Source organism: Pseudonaja textilis, chromosome 5, assembly GCF_049901715.1.
Source record: "Pseudonaja textilis isolate UNSWEBS1 chromosome 5, rPseTex1.2, whole genome shotgun sequence".
Taxonomy (NCBI): domain Eukaryota; kingdom Metazoa; phylum Chordata; class Lepidosauria; order Squamata; family Elapidae; genus Pseudonaja; species Pseudonaja textilis.
Window position 1 is genome coordinate 13,699,445 of NC_141994.1, and position 22,528 is coordinate 13,721,972.

The 22,528-nt window shown below is 35.3% G+C and overlaps 1 protein-coding gene across 1 annotated transcript in view; it reads right to left on the reverse strand.

The window, feature by feature from the left end:
- TAFA5 (TAFA chemokine like family member 5) overlaps positions 1-22,528 on the reverse strand; it is a 311,537-nt gene that overhangs the window by 49,890 nt on the left and 239,119 nt on the right. The window contains 1 exon segment of the mRNA XM_087934142.1: positions 5,744-5,871. Coding sequence (XP_087790268.1) covers positions 5,744-5,871 — 128 coding nt within the window.

Genomic DNA, 22,528 nt, shown 5'->3' on the forward strand with positions numbered 1-22,528 from the left:
CTAACATGATTTTATGGAATGAACCAATGCAAAATAAGCAAACCAAAATAAAGGTCTCATTTCTGTCTAAACAATAGCATCTCTTTGTGTTCCGTAACAATTTGCAAATAGAAGAAAATCTTCCTTCCTTCCTTCCTGTCCCTAATTCCAGACCTTGGTTTGATGCAATAAAACTAAAATTACCGTCCTTCCCCTAGCCAGGATCGCCTTCCATTTCTAGGTTCTTTCATTAATGAATTAATCAAGCATGAATCACACATTTCTCTATACTAACTACTAGTTAATTAACAACTAATTATTAATCTTTTTTACACTGATTGTTCAGTGACTTAGCTTCAGGGCAAGAATTTAACAATAGCAAGAATTTAATGGGAGATGGGAATAAAAATGTTGCATTGGGACCACAAATTGCCTCAGTTCTGTAGACATGTGCAATGAAAGCTGCCTCAGCCTTTTAAAGTTGATTTAAAAGGATAAAAAACAATTGTAAATAAAAAACTTTTGACTAGAATCTTTTGCCATTACAACCATTTATACTTGAATATTTGAGGTTCCACAGTTATGCAGATGGACACGTCATTGTACAATAACAATATATATTCTGGTATTCTAGATATTACATTCTATTTCTATTATTTCTTGAAGGTAATATATATATATATATAACATACCTACACATTTAGATCATTTCAATCTCAAATAAAACACTAAATTATACGAAAATATACTTACATGGTGTACCAAGAATGGATAAAGATTAGCATTATTAATGGAATTAATAATCAATTGTATATATTTTGATGTGGTATGGAAAACTGGGAGCTGTGTACATAATATGGACAAATATCACTTTGGTTCACATACATACATACATAATCAGAAGGAGGGGTAAACCCAGGGGTGGGATTCAATTTTTTTAACAACCGGTTCTGTGGGCGTGGCTTAGTTGGTGGGCGTGGCTTGGTGGTCATGTTATTGGCTGGACGTGGCCAACTCGATGTCACTCACATCGAGGCACGCATCTTCTCACCTGGCCTCTCATGATTGTGGGGATGCTGCACAGTTGTAAGTGTGAAAAATGGTCATTAGTCACTTTTTTCAATGCCATTGTAACTTTGAATGGTCACTCCACACAAGCAAAGTACTAGCAAAGGAGGGAAAGAAAACTCCAGAGAAGTTCCAGAGACAGGAAGTCTAGTCCTGCCAAGAATGTAATAAGTGTTAATGGAGAGGCAGCTTCTGTAAGCAACACCAGAATGTTTCCTTCCTGCCTTCCTTACAGGATTAGGCCAGTAATTTCTTCTAACAACCGGTTCTCCAAACTGCTTAGAATGTTAACAAGCGGTTCTAGAGAATAGGTGCAAACTGGTAGAATCCCATCCCTGGGTAAACCATCCTGTTATGTACATTTTTACATTTTTAGTATGTTTTACTAGCAAAGTCCTTTTCTATGCTGAAATAATTATATTGTTTATCTTCTATAAGATATCTTTTAGTTTCTTCATGCTCCTTAATTTCTTATTTCAGAAAATTTAGCAATAAAATCACAGAAGTTTTAAAAGGTTAATTGTTGAGGGATTGCAGAACTCTGTTAAGTATGGTAGCCAAAAATCAGGAAATCTGGTAATACTTTTTCAGACTAATAATTTCCCTATAGACAAGAGGCAATTGAAACCTCAACCCATGTCCTGTTATACCACAGGTGTCAAACTCGCAGCATCATGTTGCCATCACATGATGTATCACAATATTTCCACCCTTTGCGGAGCTAAGGTAGGCGTGGTGTGTGTGTGAATCATCGGGCTCACCGGCTGCCAGTTTGACACCCCTGTGTTATAACTGTATCTTCTATAAGGGCTCATGGACTCACCTTATAATACCTCACCTAGTAAAATACCCAGGAAATATTGATCTCTTCTGTGTACAATTGCTATTATCAGATCAATATGAAGTACTTTATCTGAATGTGGTAAAATTCTGATACACTGTATACAAAATTAGGTGCCCACTGATAACCCACCACTAATCATAATATATTATTTTGTCTGCTTTTTATTATTGTTTTTAATGTTTTTATTTGTAATGCTGACCTGTGACCATAATAAAAATGGATTGGTTTAATTATTATGCTAAATTATAATTTATAATAAAGACTCAAGGTGACTCAGTGCCTTAAAGATGCTGGATTTGTCACCTGGAGAAGGTCAGCTCTCTGCATTCTAGCTATTTGAGCCCTAGCACCATATGATGGAGTGAGCTCCCAGCAATCGGATCAGCTTCTGTCAGCCTAGCAGTTTGAAAGCATGCAAATGCAAGTAGGTACCATTTTGGTGGGACTAATAATAGTGGAAGCAAAAAACCAACCAAAACTGAACTGGCCCAAAAGCAAAGTGAAAATTGGTGGTGAAGAAAGCCCCGATGATACTGAGACTCCCACAGAATGCCATTAGTTGCTCTGTGTTTTGAGCTAGTTCACCCCTTCCGGTGCACCTTCGATAGCATGCAAACTGAACAAATTAGTAACTTTAGGAAGCCAAATCTATAATAACATTGTAGACTTCTGGCTTTCACGTATCAATACCATATGCTAAATAAATAAATAACTACTATAAAATTAATACATTTTATAAAATGATGCAAGTTTTTATGAACTCTAACTCACTACAGTTTATAAAACTGTATGCCTTTTAATGAATCAGTTAACCAGAAAGGATGCTACCAACTCCTCATGAGGAGTCCCAAAGGTGCTTTTTTTTTCAAAGAGACAACTGGATTTTCTGGTTTTTCTTTGAAGACATTTTGCTTCTCATCCAAGAAGCTTCTTCAGCTCTGACTGGATGGTGGGGAATGGAAGGACCATCCATTGGATGAGAAGCGAAATGTCTTTCAAAAAGAAAAACCAGAAAGTCCAGTTGCCTCTTGAAAAAAGTACCTTTGGGACAACCATGACCTGGATGACTGAGAATCTCCATAGACATCCTCATGACAAGCTAATAGGTTCAATGGCTTGAAACATCCTCATGCAAAATGATGAAATAATGACATAACAATTAAATAGTTATGCAGGATTGATAATATATACAGCATCCTGGAGTTGAAATTATTTCTCCTTATAACTTCAATAGAAGAAAAAATATCTATTTTTGCATGTTCTAAGTTAAATTCACTAAACATAAGTTACTGATGAAAACAGACACAAATTTGCATAGATATACAAATTATCAAAGTGAAGCTGTTCTATCTCCTCCTGGATGAAAGCATTATACATAAATGGAACAATTTCTTACAATTTTCAATCAATGCCTTGCAACCAGACACTCCTCCACAACTAATATTTGTAAGCAAACTGCATTCAACTCAGACAATTCTCATCTATCTGTACATCACCAAAACACTTTGACAGAATGGGTAGATTAGCCAGCTATCTTTTAATCCAAAAATCAAAATGACAGCAGGCTTTTACTTCAATAAGAGGTATAAAAATGTTTGCCATATAATTATTGTTCAAGAGAATGAAAACCTGACATTGGATGGAATCATTTCCAATTCTCTTTCATGTGTTACATATAAAATAAATGAGCATGATACATGGTTTTAATAGTTCTTTAAAATTATGTGTGAAAGTAAATAAAAAAACCCTAGATATATTGAAGTTGGGTACATTTTTTAAATCACAATTTCCATAGCCTTTATAAGAAATTAACATTTGCTCTGAAGAAGAATGCTCATAAATAACGAATTAAATTCAATCTTGAATAATGGCACTTCAATGTTGGGCCATATGGTTGCAGAAATGAGAAGCCTTGAGACTTATTTACCTGGGAGCAGCCCACTCCGATATGCTGAGGAGACGGAAAACAAGAGCTACTTCAACAGCTCTTCAGAGAAGCCAATCACATTTGGCATCTCCATTCCTTGAACTTTTTCTGTTTCAAATAGTCATACGCTTTTGCTATAATTTTAAGAACAGGTGTCTGGATTTCCCTTGTTTTTCTCCTCTATTTTCTTGTGGCTCATGTAAATCACAGTTAAGCGCTTGTGTATTTTTACTATTCCTATGTAAAATATTATAGAGAGGTTTTTTAGCTCTACAGAAGGGGGACAAAATTATAATCACAATATTTAAAAAAGAAAACTTATGTCATGTCTTTTGCAATGATATTTATAACCAGATGTTAAAATCTTGAATTTTTATAGTAACACTAAGCTATAAAAATTAAGATAACCATTGCCACTATAATTCAGATATAAGCCTCATCAAATAGATAAGCCTATTTCACTTCCTGCCACAGTTTTTTTTTTTTAAATCACACATTTCTTTCATATAGTTTATAATGACAATTTGCAAATTTGATCATGCTTATCAACAAATAAACCAAACCCAATAGGTTTTTAAAACAACTTCTTCCTGGTCCCAATTGATTAAAACAATGTTGGTTATTTGTTAAAAAAAATAATACACTACTAAATAATAATAATAGTCTGTTCTTCATGTGTGAACAAACTCCAATATGAACAAACTTTCTCCCTGCCTAGCCACGGAATTCCAGTTTAATCACATTAAAAAAATAAGTTTTTCTTTAGAATCATACTGTGAACATGGAGATGGCTTTTCACCAAAGTATCTAGGAAAGGAAAAGGATTGCTCCCAAATTCTGAATTGAACATGCAAAGTTGAGTCCTAGATACTTTTATTGTGTTTAATTTGTCCGTCACAAATAGACTGGAGTTTGGATTTTCCTTCACATAATTGAGATACTGGAAGGCTTTTTTGACTAGTTTTATGGCAACATGTGACATGGAAATCAATTGGACCAGAAATACAGGCAGTTAGAATCAAAGAATATACATGCCAAATAGATTTCCCAGTTTGATAATGAAAATTGTTCTGTTTTTGAGATGCTAAATTTTGTAGACTGCTTAGACTGAATACCTATCCAACTGACAGACACATTCATGTTGAAAATGGTATAAAGACAGTTAAATGACTGTCAGTTCTATTATTCAGAACATGATTTCTACTACCTTTGATACTAAAGCATGTATTTCCTAAAAAATGTCTTTCTTGATCTAATACTTATACCGCATACATTCCCTTTTTATGTTTATATATTTTTTGTATTGTCTATCAGATGGCACCCCAAACAATTTGTAATAAAAATATCAAAACCATCATGAAAGCTTGTTAAACATTTAATTAAATATGTCAACAATTAAAAGAGCAGAAACCAGCAGAACAAATTTGTCTTTGCTAGATGTCAAAAGTTTTGAGAAACATTCTTATTGGAATGATTTTTTTAAAAAAATCTCTAGTTACTAATAAAAAATAAACTGGTAATAAATAGTATCAAATAAATCGCTGGTGCTATCTTAAGAAACAATTCGCTTTACAGAGAAGGCAGCCTCTAGACGCAATCATTGAGCAACTGTTCCTGTAAATTTGGTGTCATTTACTCTCGAGGTTTTAAATTGTACATAATTCCTGCTGCCACAATTTGAATTTTCTGTAATTCTGATCTGATTACCACCACTTATAGTATCAAATAAATAAGTTTCTTCACCATGCATAGTGAGTCAGACCGCAATCAAGGATATCTAAGTAAGAGAATTATGGCTATGATTGTATTATGGTATTAATGACGTTTTATTCTGAAGCAGTTTAACCTTTTACTTTTTGTTGCTTTTTCACACCCAATAGATCACTTATTCTACCCAAAGGACTGCAAGAAGCAAGAAAACTCACCGTGGTTGTCTTTATTCTCCCACCAGGTTGTGTACAGGTCCAGCCTGATCTATTGATTAGCAAATCACAGCCTTCTCCTTCTAAACATGGAAGCATTTCACACCATTGTTTTGTTTTAATAATGCGTGCTGTTCAAAAGGAAAGAGAAGAAGAGACAAAAAAATCAGTTTGCACTTCATGCATTCCCTAGTGTATATTTTGATTCAGTATGTGTGCATGTGTGATTCTTTGCCACCCCTCTTCTTCACTATCATATCTCTAGGGAGAAAGAAGTAACATACTTAGACACTGTGGCCAAATGGTAATCTCTGGCTAATTTTAATTATAATGTTGAAATTGTCATTATGATTTGAAGTTGTTCTTTTTTTTTTTTTTCAATAAATCATACAACATTGAGTTTGGAAGCCAGGCAAGCATCAATTAACCCAAAGACAAAGTTTTTAATCTCCTATTGTCCAGAGATGGGTAGGCAAAAAAAATATATGTGAGTTCCAGATGCTGCATGGAAAGTGCTCTTTGTGACTATTCTTTCAAGTAGGAAAAAAAAAACAGCATTTGAGACTACTCAATGCCAATCTTTGGAATAAGATAATGGGGATCCTGTGATCGAGAGGTTGTCTTCAGCAGGTTCTGACCAGTTCTGGAGAACCGGTAGCGGAAATTTTGAGTAGTTTGGAGAACCGGCAAATTCCCCGCTCTGACTGGCCCTGCCCCCATCTATTCTCTGCCTTCTGAGTCCCAGCTGATTGGCTGGGTCTTCTTTGGTTGCCCCGCATAGGAGAACGGAGTTGGAAAGCAGGTTAGTGGGGTGGGGAGCGAATGGGATTTTGCAGTAACCTTCCCCCAGGAATAGGTGGGAATGGAGATTTTACAGTATCCCTGTACCCCTACCATGCCTACCAAGCTATCCCCACAGAACTGGTAGCAAAAAAAAAAAAAAAAAATTCTGAATCCCACCACTGCTGTGATCATACAATAAAATCCCCGTGCCTAGTGTACCAGTGTTGTTATATACCTAGAAAAGGGGAGAGCTTTGATTTGCCACAACTGCCATCCTGACTATTCTGACATTCACACAGACATATTTGATGCTGCTGGACAAGCAATTGTGCTGGGAGATGACATATATAAACGCTGGTCCTTATCTTCATGCAAAGATGGTCAGAAGGCACGATGAAAATTCTTTAATTTCACAACATATAGGCAGATTTAATCATAGTTTCAATTGGGAAAATGTGACAAAATTAGAGCAGGTCAAGTCAAAAATGCCAAGAAATTTCTAGAAGCCTGACACTCTGACAAAACATCCATCAATAGACACACAGACATCAATAACATCTATAGACTATGAAAAAGAGATAATCAATCAGCCCCAAAGAGAAAAGGACTCCAGACAGTGGTGGGATTCAAAAAAATTTTTTTACTACTGGTTCTGTGGGCATGGCTTGGCAGGCATGGCTTGGTGGGCGTGGCAGGGGAAGGTTACTGCAAAATCCCATTCCCTCCCCACCCCACTAACCTGCTTTCCAGCTCCGTCCTCCTGTGCAGAGCAACAAAAGAAGACCTAGCTGATCAGCTGGAATTCGGGAGGCAGAGAATAGATGGGGGCGGGGCCAGTCAGAAGTGGTATTTGCTGGTTCTATGAACTATTCAAAATTTCCACTACTGTTGTCCACAACTGGTCAGAACCTGCTGAATACCACCTCTGACTCCAGCACCTCTCCACCAGTAATGAACACTCAAATCAACATAGATTAACTTCAAGGTTAACTTCAGACCAACAATCAAGTAGGCAATACCCCAGTCAAGAAACTGCCAAAGAGCCATCAGTAAACCCAACCAAAGAATCTCTAAGACTACCCTCAACCACAAAGACAGGCAAGACACCAAACTGCACTCCTGACTAGTACTGATGATGTTACCTAGTTTAGGTAATGAAACATCTGCAAGAAAACAAGCAAGCTCAGAGAAGATCAAGGACCACACACATTGCAGGTATATATTTGATTCTTATGTGCATTCATCTTTTACTTTTCAATAGATAAAACAGAATTTTTCTCCCTAGCCTGATCTTTTATCAACTACTGAATAAAAAAACCCCTTCCTTTAAAAAAAAACCCACACAAATCCCCCTTTTCTGCTCTTTCTGTTGAGTATGTTTATATTAGTATTATCACTGCATGGGACCTGTATCGTTCCAAGGGAGGAACTGTAACTGAGTAGACTGTAATTGAAAATATTAACACAGCCATATGATTGAGACTTAACCACAGGGCTTCCCTCTCGAATCTGTTTTCAAGAGTACAGATTTCAGAGGACCTGTTGGAATGTAACAAGAGAATAAGTATATGGTAACCTAGGTTAAATTATCAAGACTCCTAATGCTTTCAAAACAGAAAGACCTTTTGTTCTGTCAGTAAGCAAAAGTTGTACCATCTAATAATAATAACACAAACAAGAGCAGCAACAGGAGAAAATGTACCCAGCAGGTTTTAGGTTATTTTTTTTTTTTGACTAAGAAACAAAATGATAATTTAGTGCTGTTGTTGTTGTTTTTTGTTCTGACATTATAGGAGATTATCTGAAGTACCGATAGTTGTTAACAGCTGTAACCTAAAGAGATTTGGGGCTATAGTTCTCTGAAAGAGACAAATATTTCAAGGAAGTCTCATGAGTTCAAAAAATCTAAAACCAGTTATTTGAAGTTCAGATAATCCAAAAGTCAAACTAGAAATCTAAGTCATTTCAAAACACCATTAAAACTAAAAATGCTTTCAAAATGCAATCAGAGTTACAAACCCTTAGTGCTTATTTTATTTCAATGACTTCACTTTACTTCTCTTATGCACAGTGTGTTGTTTCAAAAAACGGAATAATAGAATAACAGAGTTGGAAGGGATCTTGGAGGTCTTCTAGTCCAACCCCCCGCTCATTGGACAAATGTCCAATGTCTTCTGAAAAACCTTCAGTAATGGACGACCCACAACTTCCGGAGCTGTTACACTGGTTAATCGTTCTCACTAATTGGAAATGTGTCCTTAATTCTCAGTTGCGTCTCTCTTTGATAAGCTTCCATCTGTTATTTCTTATCCTGCCCTCAGCTACTTTGGAGAATAGATTTGACCCCCTCTTCTCTGTGATAGCCCCTCAAATATTTGAAGATTACTATCATAATCCCTAGTTCTTTTCTTTGTTAGACTAGACATACCCAGTTGTCGTAACTGTTCAGTGTATACTTTAGTGTCCAGTCTCTAGAAAACAATGGGTTTATATTTCAGTAATAATCCCCCCAGATAATGTTGGGAATCTCTTCACTTTTCCACTGTTTTGGAAATACAATTCTAGCTGCAGTCAGTACATGGAAATCAAATATGAATTCCCTTTATCATACTCATCCGGTAAAATGCCAAACAAGAATATCTCTGGTTTCAAATCAATATGCTGTTTTATCATTTTTCCAGTCACGTATGTATTTTTATCCAATATTTTTTCACTTTTTGGCATGTCTACCACATATGATAGTATGAACCAGGTGTCTGATGGCATTTGTATCAAATAGAGAACAATCATCAGATGAACCTTTAACTGGCATATAGGTTAAAGTGCAGCTCCAAGATTATGGTTAAAATATGAATATAAATACATAAATATCAAAGACAGGAAGAATTAAAGAAAATGCACAATTTATACATCTCCGGTACCTGAAATAGAAAAAGAAAAAAAATTGCAGGAGAAGAATTATGTATGCTAGCAAAGCATATTATACCAAAAACTTCTTTTTTCAGAGGGATGAGGGCAGATGGAAGTAGATCTATTAACATGAAGCTGATTCACTCAGCCAGGATTCTCCAGGAATAAAAAGAAAACATATTAAAAACCTTGTCATGAGATCAATAGGGGTTAAGTCCCAGTTAAATGGATATAGATTTGCTGAGTAAATCAGAAGAACGCACTGTAGGAACAGATCTTTATAAATATCTACCAGTAACTCTGTTATTTGTCAATGAATATATGTTACCTATTAATTTTAAAGAAGAGTAATAAAAAGTACAAGAAATTACTAGCATCTTCCCATCGTAGAAAAAAATCCACCTGGATATATAGTCCTATCCTGAGATCTTCTATGTCTTCAAATATGATATTATAACAACATGGTTTGGAAAATTTGAGATCAAACATATTTCCAGCTACAAAATACTTTTCTTTAATGGTACAGATTTTTCATAAGCCTAATGATACTTTGTTATACATAAACCTTAGTGAATAAAAGTTCCAGATATTGCTTTCCAAAGCTTTTTTTTAAAGTTCTTAAAAAAAAATACTATTTTATAAGAATATTTAAAAACAAAGAACCTTAAAAGTTTGAAGAGACCTAAATGCAGGGGTGAGATTCTACCAGTTCGCACCTATTCGCTAGAACCGGTTGTTAACATTCTAAGCAGTTTGGAGAACCGGTTGTTAGAAGAAATTGCTGGCCTAATCCTGTAAGGAAGGCAGGAAGGAAACATTCTGGTATTGCTTACAGAAACTGCCTCTCCATTAACCCTTATTACATTTTTGGCAGGACTAGACTTCCTGTCTCAGGAACATCTCTGGAGTTTTTTCCCCTTCTTTGCTGGTACCTTGCTTGTGTGGAGTGACCATTCAAAGTTACAATGGCACTGAAAAAAGCGACTTATGACAATTTTTCACATTTATGGCTGTTGCAACATCCCCACAGTCATGAGAGGCCAGGCAAGGAGATGCGTGCCTCGATGTGAGTGATATTGACTTGGCCACACCCAGCGAATAACATGACCATGTCCACCCAGTCACATGACCACCAAGCCATGCCCACCACCTAAGCCATGCCCACAGAACCGGTTGTTAAAAAATTTGAATCCCACCCCTGCCTAAATGGGCTAGCCCATGTCTTGTCAATATTTATTTGTAATATATGCCTAGCTTCTGCTTAAGACTTCTAATGAGAAAAATAGTATGCTCCAATGTCCCCATGTGTGTATATTTGTACATGTGCATGCATATATACTGACAGTACATAGTTCCAATTGTTGCAGTGAGATTATAAATGCAAAAAGGGATCTGTACAAAATTTCTGAATAAGGAATAATGACCATCCGACCACCTTGATTTGAAGTAGCAATTCAAACATTAACTAACCATCTAGCTTGGATTACCTAGGTGACATACATAGGGTGAATGGAATTTTGAAACTGTACAGCCCCCAAACTGTAGAAATTCTAGTTTTCAGAGAAATAACAAATAAGTGACAGATAGCTTCAGGGTACTTAGTTTTTGCTGTCTAACAAGGGATGTTAATTGAATGCTTGCCTCTAGAGAAAAATCTTTGTCAGGACTCACTATGCTCTGTTTCTATCTCCTGCTGTTCCGCTCTGCTGTATTCAATTAGTGTATTGGAAGCGAAGTAAAATTTAAAGTGATCTCTGGCATGCCAGCAGAAAACACTATAGAAATCAGGTTTTTAGGACATTTCACTTTGTCGCCAGTATGCTGAACATGTCAGAGTTAATGGGAGCAGGAAGAAATAAACAGTGGAGGTATTATACAAGTTTAAGACGACAAAAAAGAAAAGTGCAAACTATAGAAACACAAATGAAGGCTAAGATAGTATTGTAAAATGTAATTCTTTCATGTATGTATGAATGCATGCATGCGTGTGTGTGTGTGTAGAGTATATACTGTGTGCACACATACACACAGTACATACATACAGTCAGGAGAGGGATTTTCCCTAGCTCTGAAGATCACAGTCTCTAAACCAGTCTGCTGCAACAAGTGTGTGGGCCTGCCCGCCTGCCCCTGCTGTTTCCTGTCCTTTACTTCCTTTGTTTAGAGCACAGCTGATTTGCATGGCAGAGTGATTTGCCATGTCTCAGCTATTTTCTTCATAGGGACTGCTGTAGAAGGTAAGTATTATAGCTGTTTAAATTGCAGAGTGAGCGCATAAACGTGTTTGGCGCGAATGTGCATGATCACCAAACCTGTTGTTATACCAGTGGAATCCCATGCCTGCATACTGTACATATACATATATGTATATACACACCCACACATAACATACACAGTTATAATATTCAGTTTTGTCAATTTTTATTTTTCAAGAGAGAAAAAACATCTCTATTCTCTTGGGCAACCTTTCTGAAGAAACAGTCACAATTTTCTCTAATAAATGTGGTGCTAATACAACTAGCACTAATAAGTTTTCTGCGGTGAAGCTTTTTTTATATTGTGTAGTATGAAATTCATGAATCAACAACAAGGGATTCTGATGAGGTCTATGAATTACTGCCATCCCTATAACAACAGAATCCTTACCGATGGATTCTGAGCAGCCTTGCTTGGAAAAGAAAAACCAAGGGTAGGTATTTTGTTTCCCTTAGAGCTCAACTTCTAACTCTGGTTCTTACAACACTGTTTATGTCACAGCACAACCTAGGGGAGCACAGTTCAGTGATAAAATAAGCAACAGACAGATTCCACCACCTTGTGCTCCTGTACAAAGGTTCTGTTGTTCTTCCAATGTATTTGTCACTGGCATTTGGGAAGGAAATGGATAGAAATCTTGATCAGTTAGTAGTATGTTCAAAACTGGCACTCAGTCATTTCCCATTCTCCTTCCACTATTTGTTAACCTTCAGGAATAGCTTCAATTTCCTACATTTGGAACTCATCCTGTCATGACAGTTCTGGCTGTTATTTCGTTAAGCCTTCAGTTCTACTTATTCTTTGTCTAAAGTCTTCAGCAGCCTGCCATTTGTTCTTGTACTCTCGGTGGACATTCAGCAAATGCTTTTGACATCACATTCAATTGCTGGTGTTCTTACTTACCAATCAAGCAACGATCAGGTTATGCATTGTATTTCCATCTCATCTGTTTCACAAAAGAAGTTAAGATAAAAGTCCTAAACAGTTTCAAGGCACTTACTGGACCAGCTCAAATTGGCCTACTTTTGAGAAAGTTACTCAAAAAATCCTTTAAATCATGTGCCAGAGGGCATTTTTTTTCTTACCTATTTTGCTTCATTGTAATTTTATTTTCTATGTTATTTGCCACCTATGTCCATCAGAATTAGGATGCATTATAAATGTTGTTAAATAAATGAAAGTCTCTCTCTCTCTCTCTCTCTCTCTCTCTCTCTCTCTCTCTCTCTCTCTCTCTCTCTCTCTCTCTCTATATATATATATATATATATATATATATATATATATAAAACAGAAACGGCTGTGAAAGCCTGACTCACAGACAAACAAAATACAGAAGCCTGATGATGGCAGATGAGATTCTGCCAAAACGTTGCTACAACTTTAAAAGCACAACTATAATGACGTGGGAAAATACTCGAACAAAGCTGAATACCATATATATGTTAAGTTTTTGTGGGTATTTATATGTATGGTATTCAGCTTTGTTTGGGTACTCTCCCACGTCATTATAGTTGTGCTTTTAAAGTTGTAGTAACGTTTACAGAAGCCTGATGATGGTAGATGAGATTTTGCCGAAACATTGCTACAACTTTAAAAGCACAACTATATTGATGTGGGAGAGTACCCGAAAAAAGCTGAATACCATACATACATACATACATACATACATACGGATTCCTCTCCCTCAGCTTGGTTTGATAAAAGATAATAGTCAGATTGGAAAATAATAGCATGTTACAACATGTCAATCAGCAATGTTTGCTTCCATTGAATGACCAGGTCAGATGAGTACCAAAGTTGGAGGATAGTCTGAAATTGGAGGATGAGTACTTCCCTAAGTCAGTAGATAAACTATGTTAGGGAAATATGGCTTTCATATGGCTTTGTTTATTTATCAAATGGCACAGTATTAACACTTCCATTCCCGATGTATGATCAATTTCCTTTCCCCACAATTCCTAAGTATTAAGAAGAACTCATTTTCTAAGCATGAAAGCAAAAGTATATCACTTTCTAAACAGGAATGTGTATAGGAGCAGGTATGGGCATACCTACTACGCCATCCTCCAAAATGGTATAGGGTTTCCTGCTTGAGCAGGTGTTTGGACCAAAAGACCTCCAAAGTACCTGACAAGCCTATTATTCTGTATTTAACCTGTCAGCCAAGGTCTTAAAAAGACCACATAAACCCAGGGGGGAAAAAAAAGATATTTGAATTAAGGAGACACTGAGAGAGTACAGTTAGCTGCTTTGAAGGCTATATACTGTGCTATCAGCCCCAGCGCCTTTAATGCAAATATGTACTTTCTTAGGCTCATGTGCATACTGAATGAGCCCAGGAAAAAAGGTGATGATGGTTCTTTTTGAAAGAGGTGCTGATGGTTGCCCATTCTGCAGCATTACGATGTGTTAAACACTCAAACATAAATATTTTAAAGTGAAATACAATATCTATTTAATAAAACTGGCTACTGAATCATAATTTATTTATACATCTGAATGTAAACTATTTTTTCTAGCAGTGTTTCCCCTGATAATTATGTTTTTTATTCTATTCATAATTCTATTTTTAACACAATTCTAAATTGTATTTAAACTTCATATGTTTATCCTCAAATAATCTTTATGAATTCCTGAATACATAAATGTGTATCTCTTAATTAACCTAGATTTACTAATTTGCAAACAAAAACAAAAAGCCACAACATCCAATAGCTACAAACCACATCTCTACCCATCCACAACCCAATCCACAACCCAATCCACAAAAAAACATAAGCCAGACAAATAATGATATCCCAATCCTCATCAGAGAAGCTGTTGAGCGTGAACGGAAACGTCCAAACGCCATCTTATTTGGTGTAGAGGACATCAATGATAATGATGACATCACAACTGTCCGAAACATCATCAGTGATTATTAAGCATCAACCATCTCCCCTGATGAAATACTTGACATTTCCCACATTGGCTGAGAGCTCAAAAACAGAGACGGATCTGTGGCCCCACCCTTCTGCAGGCTCATTTGCAAAAATGAATCAAGCAAACGTAAATTCATTTACACTATAAATTCATTCGCCAAAACCAACACCAACCATAAGAACCTCTGTTGTCGCCATGACCTAACCATACAGCAACGTGCCCGCTCCCGTGTACTCCGTACTGAACTCAAAGAACGTCTAGACAATGGAGAGAAGGACCTGTACATTGACTACCATGCTGAGGGTATCAAAAGTAAGTCACACAACCTGCAACTCAGCTTTAACCTTCAACCACAACCCTACTCCAACCAATCCACCATCACCCAAGACTAGCCCCTAACTACCTCAATTTCAACTACTGCTGGCCTTAAATGCAAGCTACTCAATGCAAGAAGCCTTGTGAATAAAATACCTGAATTTCTCCTCTTGCTAAATATGGCTAAATGCGACATCATATTTGTCTGTGAAACATGGCTCAATGCATCTCTCCCTGACTCCATTGCCACAGTAAGAGACTATCATGTTTACCGATCAGATCGTGAAATTCGTAGAGGAGGTGGTGTTGCTATCTTCTATAAAAAATCCTTACATCTAAAAAACATCCAAGTTACCCAGGAGCTTGCTCTTCCTGAGACCATCATGTGTGAACTATCCTTAAATATCACATTTCGATTCTCACTATGTTACAGAGCACCTGATTATGACATCAAACATGTAAACAAGCTAAATACACTACTAACATGGGCAGCATCCTGCCCACATGCTTTTATCTTTCTTGGTGACCTCAATCTACCTCATACTGACTGGACCCTAAATGAATGTACAACTAAACCCATACACGCAACCTTCGACAATGCTGTTACAATTCTGGGACGGGAACAACTAGTAACCAACAACACTAGACTAAACAACTGCCTCGATCTCATCTTCTGCAATAGTTTGAATTTAATTTACGGAATACAAACTAAAGAACCCTTTTTCAGCAGTGACCACAATATGATTGACTTTTGTCTCAACATAAGCCCACATAAAAATCATCACAATGACGTAATCCCCAATTATAACTTCAAAAAAGGCAACTGTGATCTTATAGACAAGGATCTCTCATCCCTTGATTAGCAATCTCTATTCACTGGATGCAATATTGTTGAAGACCATTACAACATAATTTTACTTGAAGTCAAAAGAGTCATCAAACTATATGTACCAACAACAACTCCCAAAACAAACAAACCAACAAAAAAACCAGATTACCCATAACAATAAGGAAATTTCAATCCAAAAAGAGATCACTGGTGGAAAAACAAATCTGGTCACGTTGCCAATTTCAAAAGCCGATACAAAAATTTATGCCACCAGATAAAGACTGAATGCACCAATTATCACATTAAACAAGAGGAAAACCTTCTATGCACCAATTCCACCCGCGCTTTTTACAATTTTGTAAACAACAAACTAAAAGACTCAAGGTTCATCCCACCCCTGAAAGGACCTAATGGTAAAGACTGCAACAATGACACCATTAAAGCCAACATCTTTAACCCATTCTTCGGCTCAGCATTTGTAAACAGCAATGGATCATGCCCAGTATTTCCTAGCCGAACCACAGACAACTACAATGATCTAATACATATTGATTTTACAGAAGACAATGTTGAAAAAGCACTACACAATCTAAAACTATCTCTATCTATTGGACCAGATGGAATATGTGCCTACTTCTTTAAAAAGCTATCTACTGCCATAACAGAACCTCTAAGCATAATCTTTGAAAAATCTTTCAGGACCAGCTCCTTGCCTAACCTATGGTCACAAGCCACAGTCATCCCCATCTTCAAAAAGAGAGACCCCAGCCTAATTGAAAATTAAAGACCAATCTCCTTATGCTGCGTCACCTGTAAAGTCATGGAATCAATTGTTAACCAATCCATTATCCTCCATTTAGAGACAAACAACCTACTCTCCAATAAACAATTTGGTTTCAGGAAAAAACTATCCTGTAATCTGCAACTCTTACACTGCAAAAACATATGGACTACACAACTCGATCAGGGCAAAGCAATAGACGCAATCTACATAGACTTCTGTAAAGCCTTTGATTTAGTGGTACATGACAAACTACTCCTAAAACTAAAATCTTATGGTATCTCTGGATAACTGGATAGAAGCATTCCTGTCAAACAGACAAGAAATGGTAAAATTGGGAGTGTCCTATCAATTTCTGTACCTGTCAATAGTGGTGTCCTCCAAGGCAGTGTTCTAGGACCAACTCTCTTCATATTCTACATAAATGACCTCTGTAATCATATCAAGAGCAACTGCATTCTTTTCGCTGATGATGTAAACCTGTTCAATACCACAGACAATACTGCTACCCTTCAAAAAGACCTCAACTATGTATCAGAATGGTCAAACAAATGGCAACTTCAAATCTCAACAAATAAATGCACTGTCTTACATATTGGCAAAAAAAAATCAGAAAATAAAATACAAGCTGAATAGTCAAGACCTTGTTGATGATCCAAGCTCTGTCAAGGACCTTGGAATACTCATCTCTAATGATCTAAGTGCTAGAGCCCACTGTAACTACATAGCCAAAAAGACATTAAGAGTTGTTAAACTAATCCTACATAGCTTTTTCTTTGGTAATATCACACTACTAACTAGAGCATACAAAACATTTGCTAGACCAATATTCGAATACAGCTCATCAGTCTGGAACCCACATTACGTATCTGATATTAGCACAGTTGAGAAAGTCCAGAAATATTTCACAAGAAGAGTTCTCCACTCCTCTACTCGTTGTAGAATACCTTATGCCACCAGACTTGAAATTCTAGACCTAGAAAACCTTGAATTACGCCGTCTTCAGTATGATTTAAGTATGGCATATAAAATCATACATTGCAATGTCCTACCTGTCAATGAATACTTCAGCTTCAACCATAACAACACAAGAGCACACAATAGATACAAACTCAAGGTTAACTGCACCAAACTTTTTTGCAGGAAATACAACTTCAGCAACAGAGTGGTCAATGTTGGAATACTCTACCTGGCTCTGTAGTTTCTTCCCCAAACTCCAAAAACTTTAACTTTAGACTGTCTACTAGTGACCTCACCCCTTTCCTAAGAGGTCTGTAGGGGGCATGCATAAGCGCACCAACGTGCCTATCGTCCCTGTCCTATTGCTTCTTTTATTTTTCTTATATGTACTCATTTCATGTATTCATCACTATTTATATACTTATACCTATTATCTTGTAAGCGATTGACAAATCAAATAAATAAATAAATAAACCCATTTGTTCATGCTGAGAAGCTGATTGCTGTTATACAAAGCCATATTTTATATGAATTCATATTTTAATGCCTGCCTTAATTATATTATATGTTCAATAGTTAGTACTTAACTGTAATTCCTATTTTTAATTCCTATTAAAAAAATAAATTCTGAGTTCTATTCAAATAACATGTTACTCTACAAACATTCTTTATGAATTCCTGAATACATAAATATGTATCTCGTATTTAACCTTATTTACTTACTTGCAAACAAAAACAAAAAAAACTCACAACCCATTTGTTTACGATGAGCAGCTGATCGCTATATTATACAAAGTCATATTTTATATCAATTCATATTTTAAATGTCTGCTTTAATGATATTATATGCTCAATAGTTAGCAATTGCTTTTTTCAGGGTTGCCTTAGCAATAGTTATCCAATGACAGAAAAGCAACTTGCTGCACTGGTAGGCATAACTCCATAGATTTTTCAGGGTGCTAACCAAAAAAAGAAAAGAGAAAGATCACTTTTGAACTGATATAACAGCTGGCACTCCTGGCAGATAAGCCCAAACAAATACCCAAGATAGTAACTCAGTCAATAAGCATCTCCAGCCTTCCTCTCTCTACAAAAACCTTTGCTATTGCACTAGAATTTCACTCCATCTCCCCAAAGAAAATTATAGTAAAGAATAATACTGAAGTCTATTTCATACTGGTTTTATCTTGAATTTTCTTGCAATATATTTCTTCTACATGGATAGAGAAATCACTGTATAAATTGAAATATATTTAGCAATTGTATTTATGACTACAGGAGCTTCTCAAGTTTAAAGCAATGACAATGTAAACATTTTTTCAGGAACAAACATGCAACATTTATCGATACTTTTCCATGGAATTTTTTTCAGTTTCAAGCAATGTAACACGATTAAAGTTATCTTAAAAATTAGATAAGTAGCATTTTAAAAAGTTGTGTTAAATGTCTAAGTCTATTATGCTGCATAAACCAGCTTGTAGAAGAATTAAATATTCATACTATATTGAAAATTGCTAATCTATTCTCATGTGGAATACATGCAATACTTAGACTAGCCACAAACTTATAGATATAAAATTTGCTACAGATCTCTCCAGGAACAAAATATCTTATAAACTACCAATATAAACTACAGTGCATAGCAACCATCAGTGACATCTTTAGAAAATGTGGTGCCAGAAAATGGTGTATTTCTGAATGCATGCAAGACAATAATATATTAGGGAAGTCTATGTATAAAGCTGAACTTGGGAATGTTGCTTAAAAAAGCACATAATAATTAAGAATGTTTTAATTGTCTGAAAAATCTGACAACCCAAACAAAAGATTAAATGTAAAGCATAGGATAAGATCATTATATTAATTCATAATAAATACTGATATGATTAACGGATGAACAAATGAAAGATATACACTATATCACTGACATTTAGACTATCATTTAAAAAAAATTTTTTTTTTGCTTGAATTCCATTTAACTTAGAAGAACTGTGACATTTTATTACATTTTGTTTTAGTGAACAGCAGGGTCTAGGAATTTATAGGCTTCAAATATGTAACATGCATTAACTCAAGGCAGTTTAACATTTGAATAATAGCTATTTTATTTTATTTTACAATTCATTCACAGTTACTATTCTATAGATGAAATTACTGAACTCTAAGAACTTAATATTAAAAACTGGGGAGAATGAGTCTATTGTACAATAATAACTTTGTTCCAGACTGACGTAAACAAAGCATCCAATTCACATAAATTCATGTTACCAAGCAACAAACATACAGACTTCTTTTCATAAAAGAAAATTTATTGTATTGCTTAATGTATGTACAAAGCACTGAAAACAGTAGGCACATACATTTTCCCATAAGAATATATTAATGCCTTGAAGAACAAAATGTAACTAATAGTAATTTCTCAAGAGTTCCTTTCATTTTTTGCAATTTTCACTAACTAAAGCAAAATTATTTGAAAGTCATTAAAAATAACTAGTACAAGAAACATGAAATAGTTGCCACTAATTAGAGACTGCCTATGAAATGTATTTGAAATAGTAGAGTCAGCCATACACCAAGCTAATTTATTATAATCATTAGCATAATTACCAGATACCAATTACCATTACCAGAAAATGATATATTTTGCTTCCAACTATTGGATGTCTGGATTTTTGCTTGTGAAATATGGAAGTTATAGATATCTAAACAAATACTTTAAAAATTGAAGTGCAGCAACTTTGCAGCTAATTCTAATTTAGCTGCAAAGTCATCCAGACTATTCTTGAGTTTTATATCTAAGGTATTCTCTTTTGCATATGAATATTTTGGCACTTCTCTATCTTTTGATCTTTATTTTAGCAGCACTACACATGCTGTGTAGGTGTGAAAAAGAAGCATGGATAGGAAACAAGAAAATTGGAGCTTGAAATAATCCGTGCCATGTATTTGAGACTTGCTCAAATGATTCAAAGAGGAGATCTAGATGGACTTTAAAGAGGAGATCTAGATGGACTTTAAATAATATGATACTGAAAGAAAAAGACTTTAAACAGAAAATAGAGAAATAACTTGTTTTCTTTTTTTAAAAAAAATAGAAAAGAGGATACATCTTTACAGAATCTTTGGGACATGATGAAGGCCTACACAAGAGGCCCTGATAATAGCTAGGAGAAGAAACAGAAAACAGAAAAAGACATTTAAGATATGAGAGGATGACTACTGTATAAAAGACTGGAAAAAGATTTACAGATGTCCCCACAAAAAAAGACATTAAAAATAAAATGGATATAATTAAACATAAAATGGGACTAATGGAAAAAGAGGAATTAGCACAAAAAATAAAATAAAAATGCAGAACAGAATTACTTTGAAGATGCAAATAAACCAGGCAGATGGCTAGCTTATAAACTGAGAAAAGAAAGAGAAGCAATTAGTCAATTGATAAATAAAGAAGGACAGGTTTGTTATGGAAATGAGGAGAAGAAAAAAATTATACAAGACTATTATGGAAAACTATACTTTCAAGAGAATATTCAAGAAGAAAAAGTTAAGCAATATCTTCAGAAAGTGAACCTACCTCAGATACCCCAAAACATTGAAACAATGTTAGAAGGAAGTATAACAATGATGGAATTAACAGAAGCCTTTAAAAAAAAGAATGCTGGGAAAGCACCAGGTCCAGATGGTTTGCCAGCGGAATTCTACAAGACTTTTCAGGAAATATTGAATTTTATTCTTTTAGAAATTATGTTAAAGAAAAGAATACCAAAAAACATGGTCAGAAGCATACATTACACTTATACCGAAGGAAGGTACAGACCTGCAGCAAGTTAAAAATTATAGACCTATATCTTTATTGAACTCTGATGATAAAATCTTTGCTTCATTTTTGGCAGAAAGACTAAAAAGATACTTAAAAAATTTTATTCATACTGATCAAAATGGATTTCTGCCAAAGAGACAAATCAAAGACAATGTGAGAATCATTTTGGATACTCTGGAATATTATGAAGCACACCCTGAGAAGCAAATGGCCTTGATGTTTCTAGATGCTCAAAAAGCCTTTGACAATGTGAGTTGGTGATTTATTTTATTGCAACTGATACAAATGGGCTTTGGTAAGAAATTTATCCAAGCCATTGAAACAATGTATCATGAACAAACTGCAAAGGTGATGGAGAATGGAAAATTAACAGAATCCATAGATATAAGAAAAGGGACAAGGCAAGGCTGTCCACTGTCACCTCTGCTGTTTGTGTTAACATTGGAAGTATTGAACAGAAATATCAGAGAAGAAAAAGAAATAAAAGGAATGAAAATTAAAAAGGAGTATAAATTGCAAGCTTTTGCAGATGACCTGGTATTTATATTAGAAGACCCATTGGAAACAGCACCCAAATTAATAGAAAAAAATAGAAGAATATGGAAAAGTAGCAGATTTGAGAATAAACAAAGACAAAACAAAGATATTAACAAAGAATATGTTAACAAGACAAAAGAAAGAGTTGGAAGAAACTTTAAAAAGACTCTAAGGCAGAAGGTATTTATGATAAGTTGACTGACTTAGATAAATTTTTGATGGGTACTGATGAAAAGGTAATTAAAAAATTATGGACATCTATTAGAATTTAAATTGGAGGAGGAACAAGTTAAAGAAACGATGATTGCTTGGGGGAAAAATTTTGGATACTGAATTGATTTAGAAAAATGGCAAAAACTGTGGTCTCAAAATTATAAAGACAATGTCAACAGCATATAAAGAAAATTTGTATAAGATGTTTTACAGGTGGCACCTACCCCTGACGAGACTTGTGAGAATGTTTAAGAATAAATCGGATAAATGTTGGAAGTGTCATCAGATACGGTTCATATTATCATATGTGGTAGACATGCTCGGACGCAAAGAAATATTGGACTAAAATCCATACATGGTTGGAAAAAATGATAAAACAACATATAGACTTTAAACCAGAGATCTTTTTATTGGGAGTCATACTGGACATATACAATAAAGAACTGAAATATTTGATTG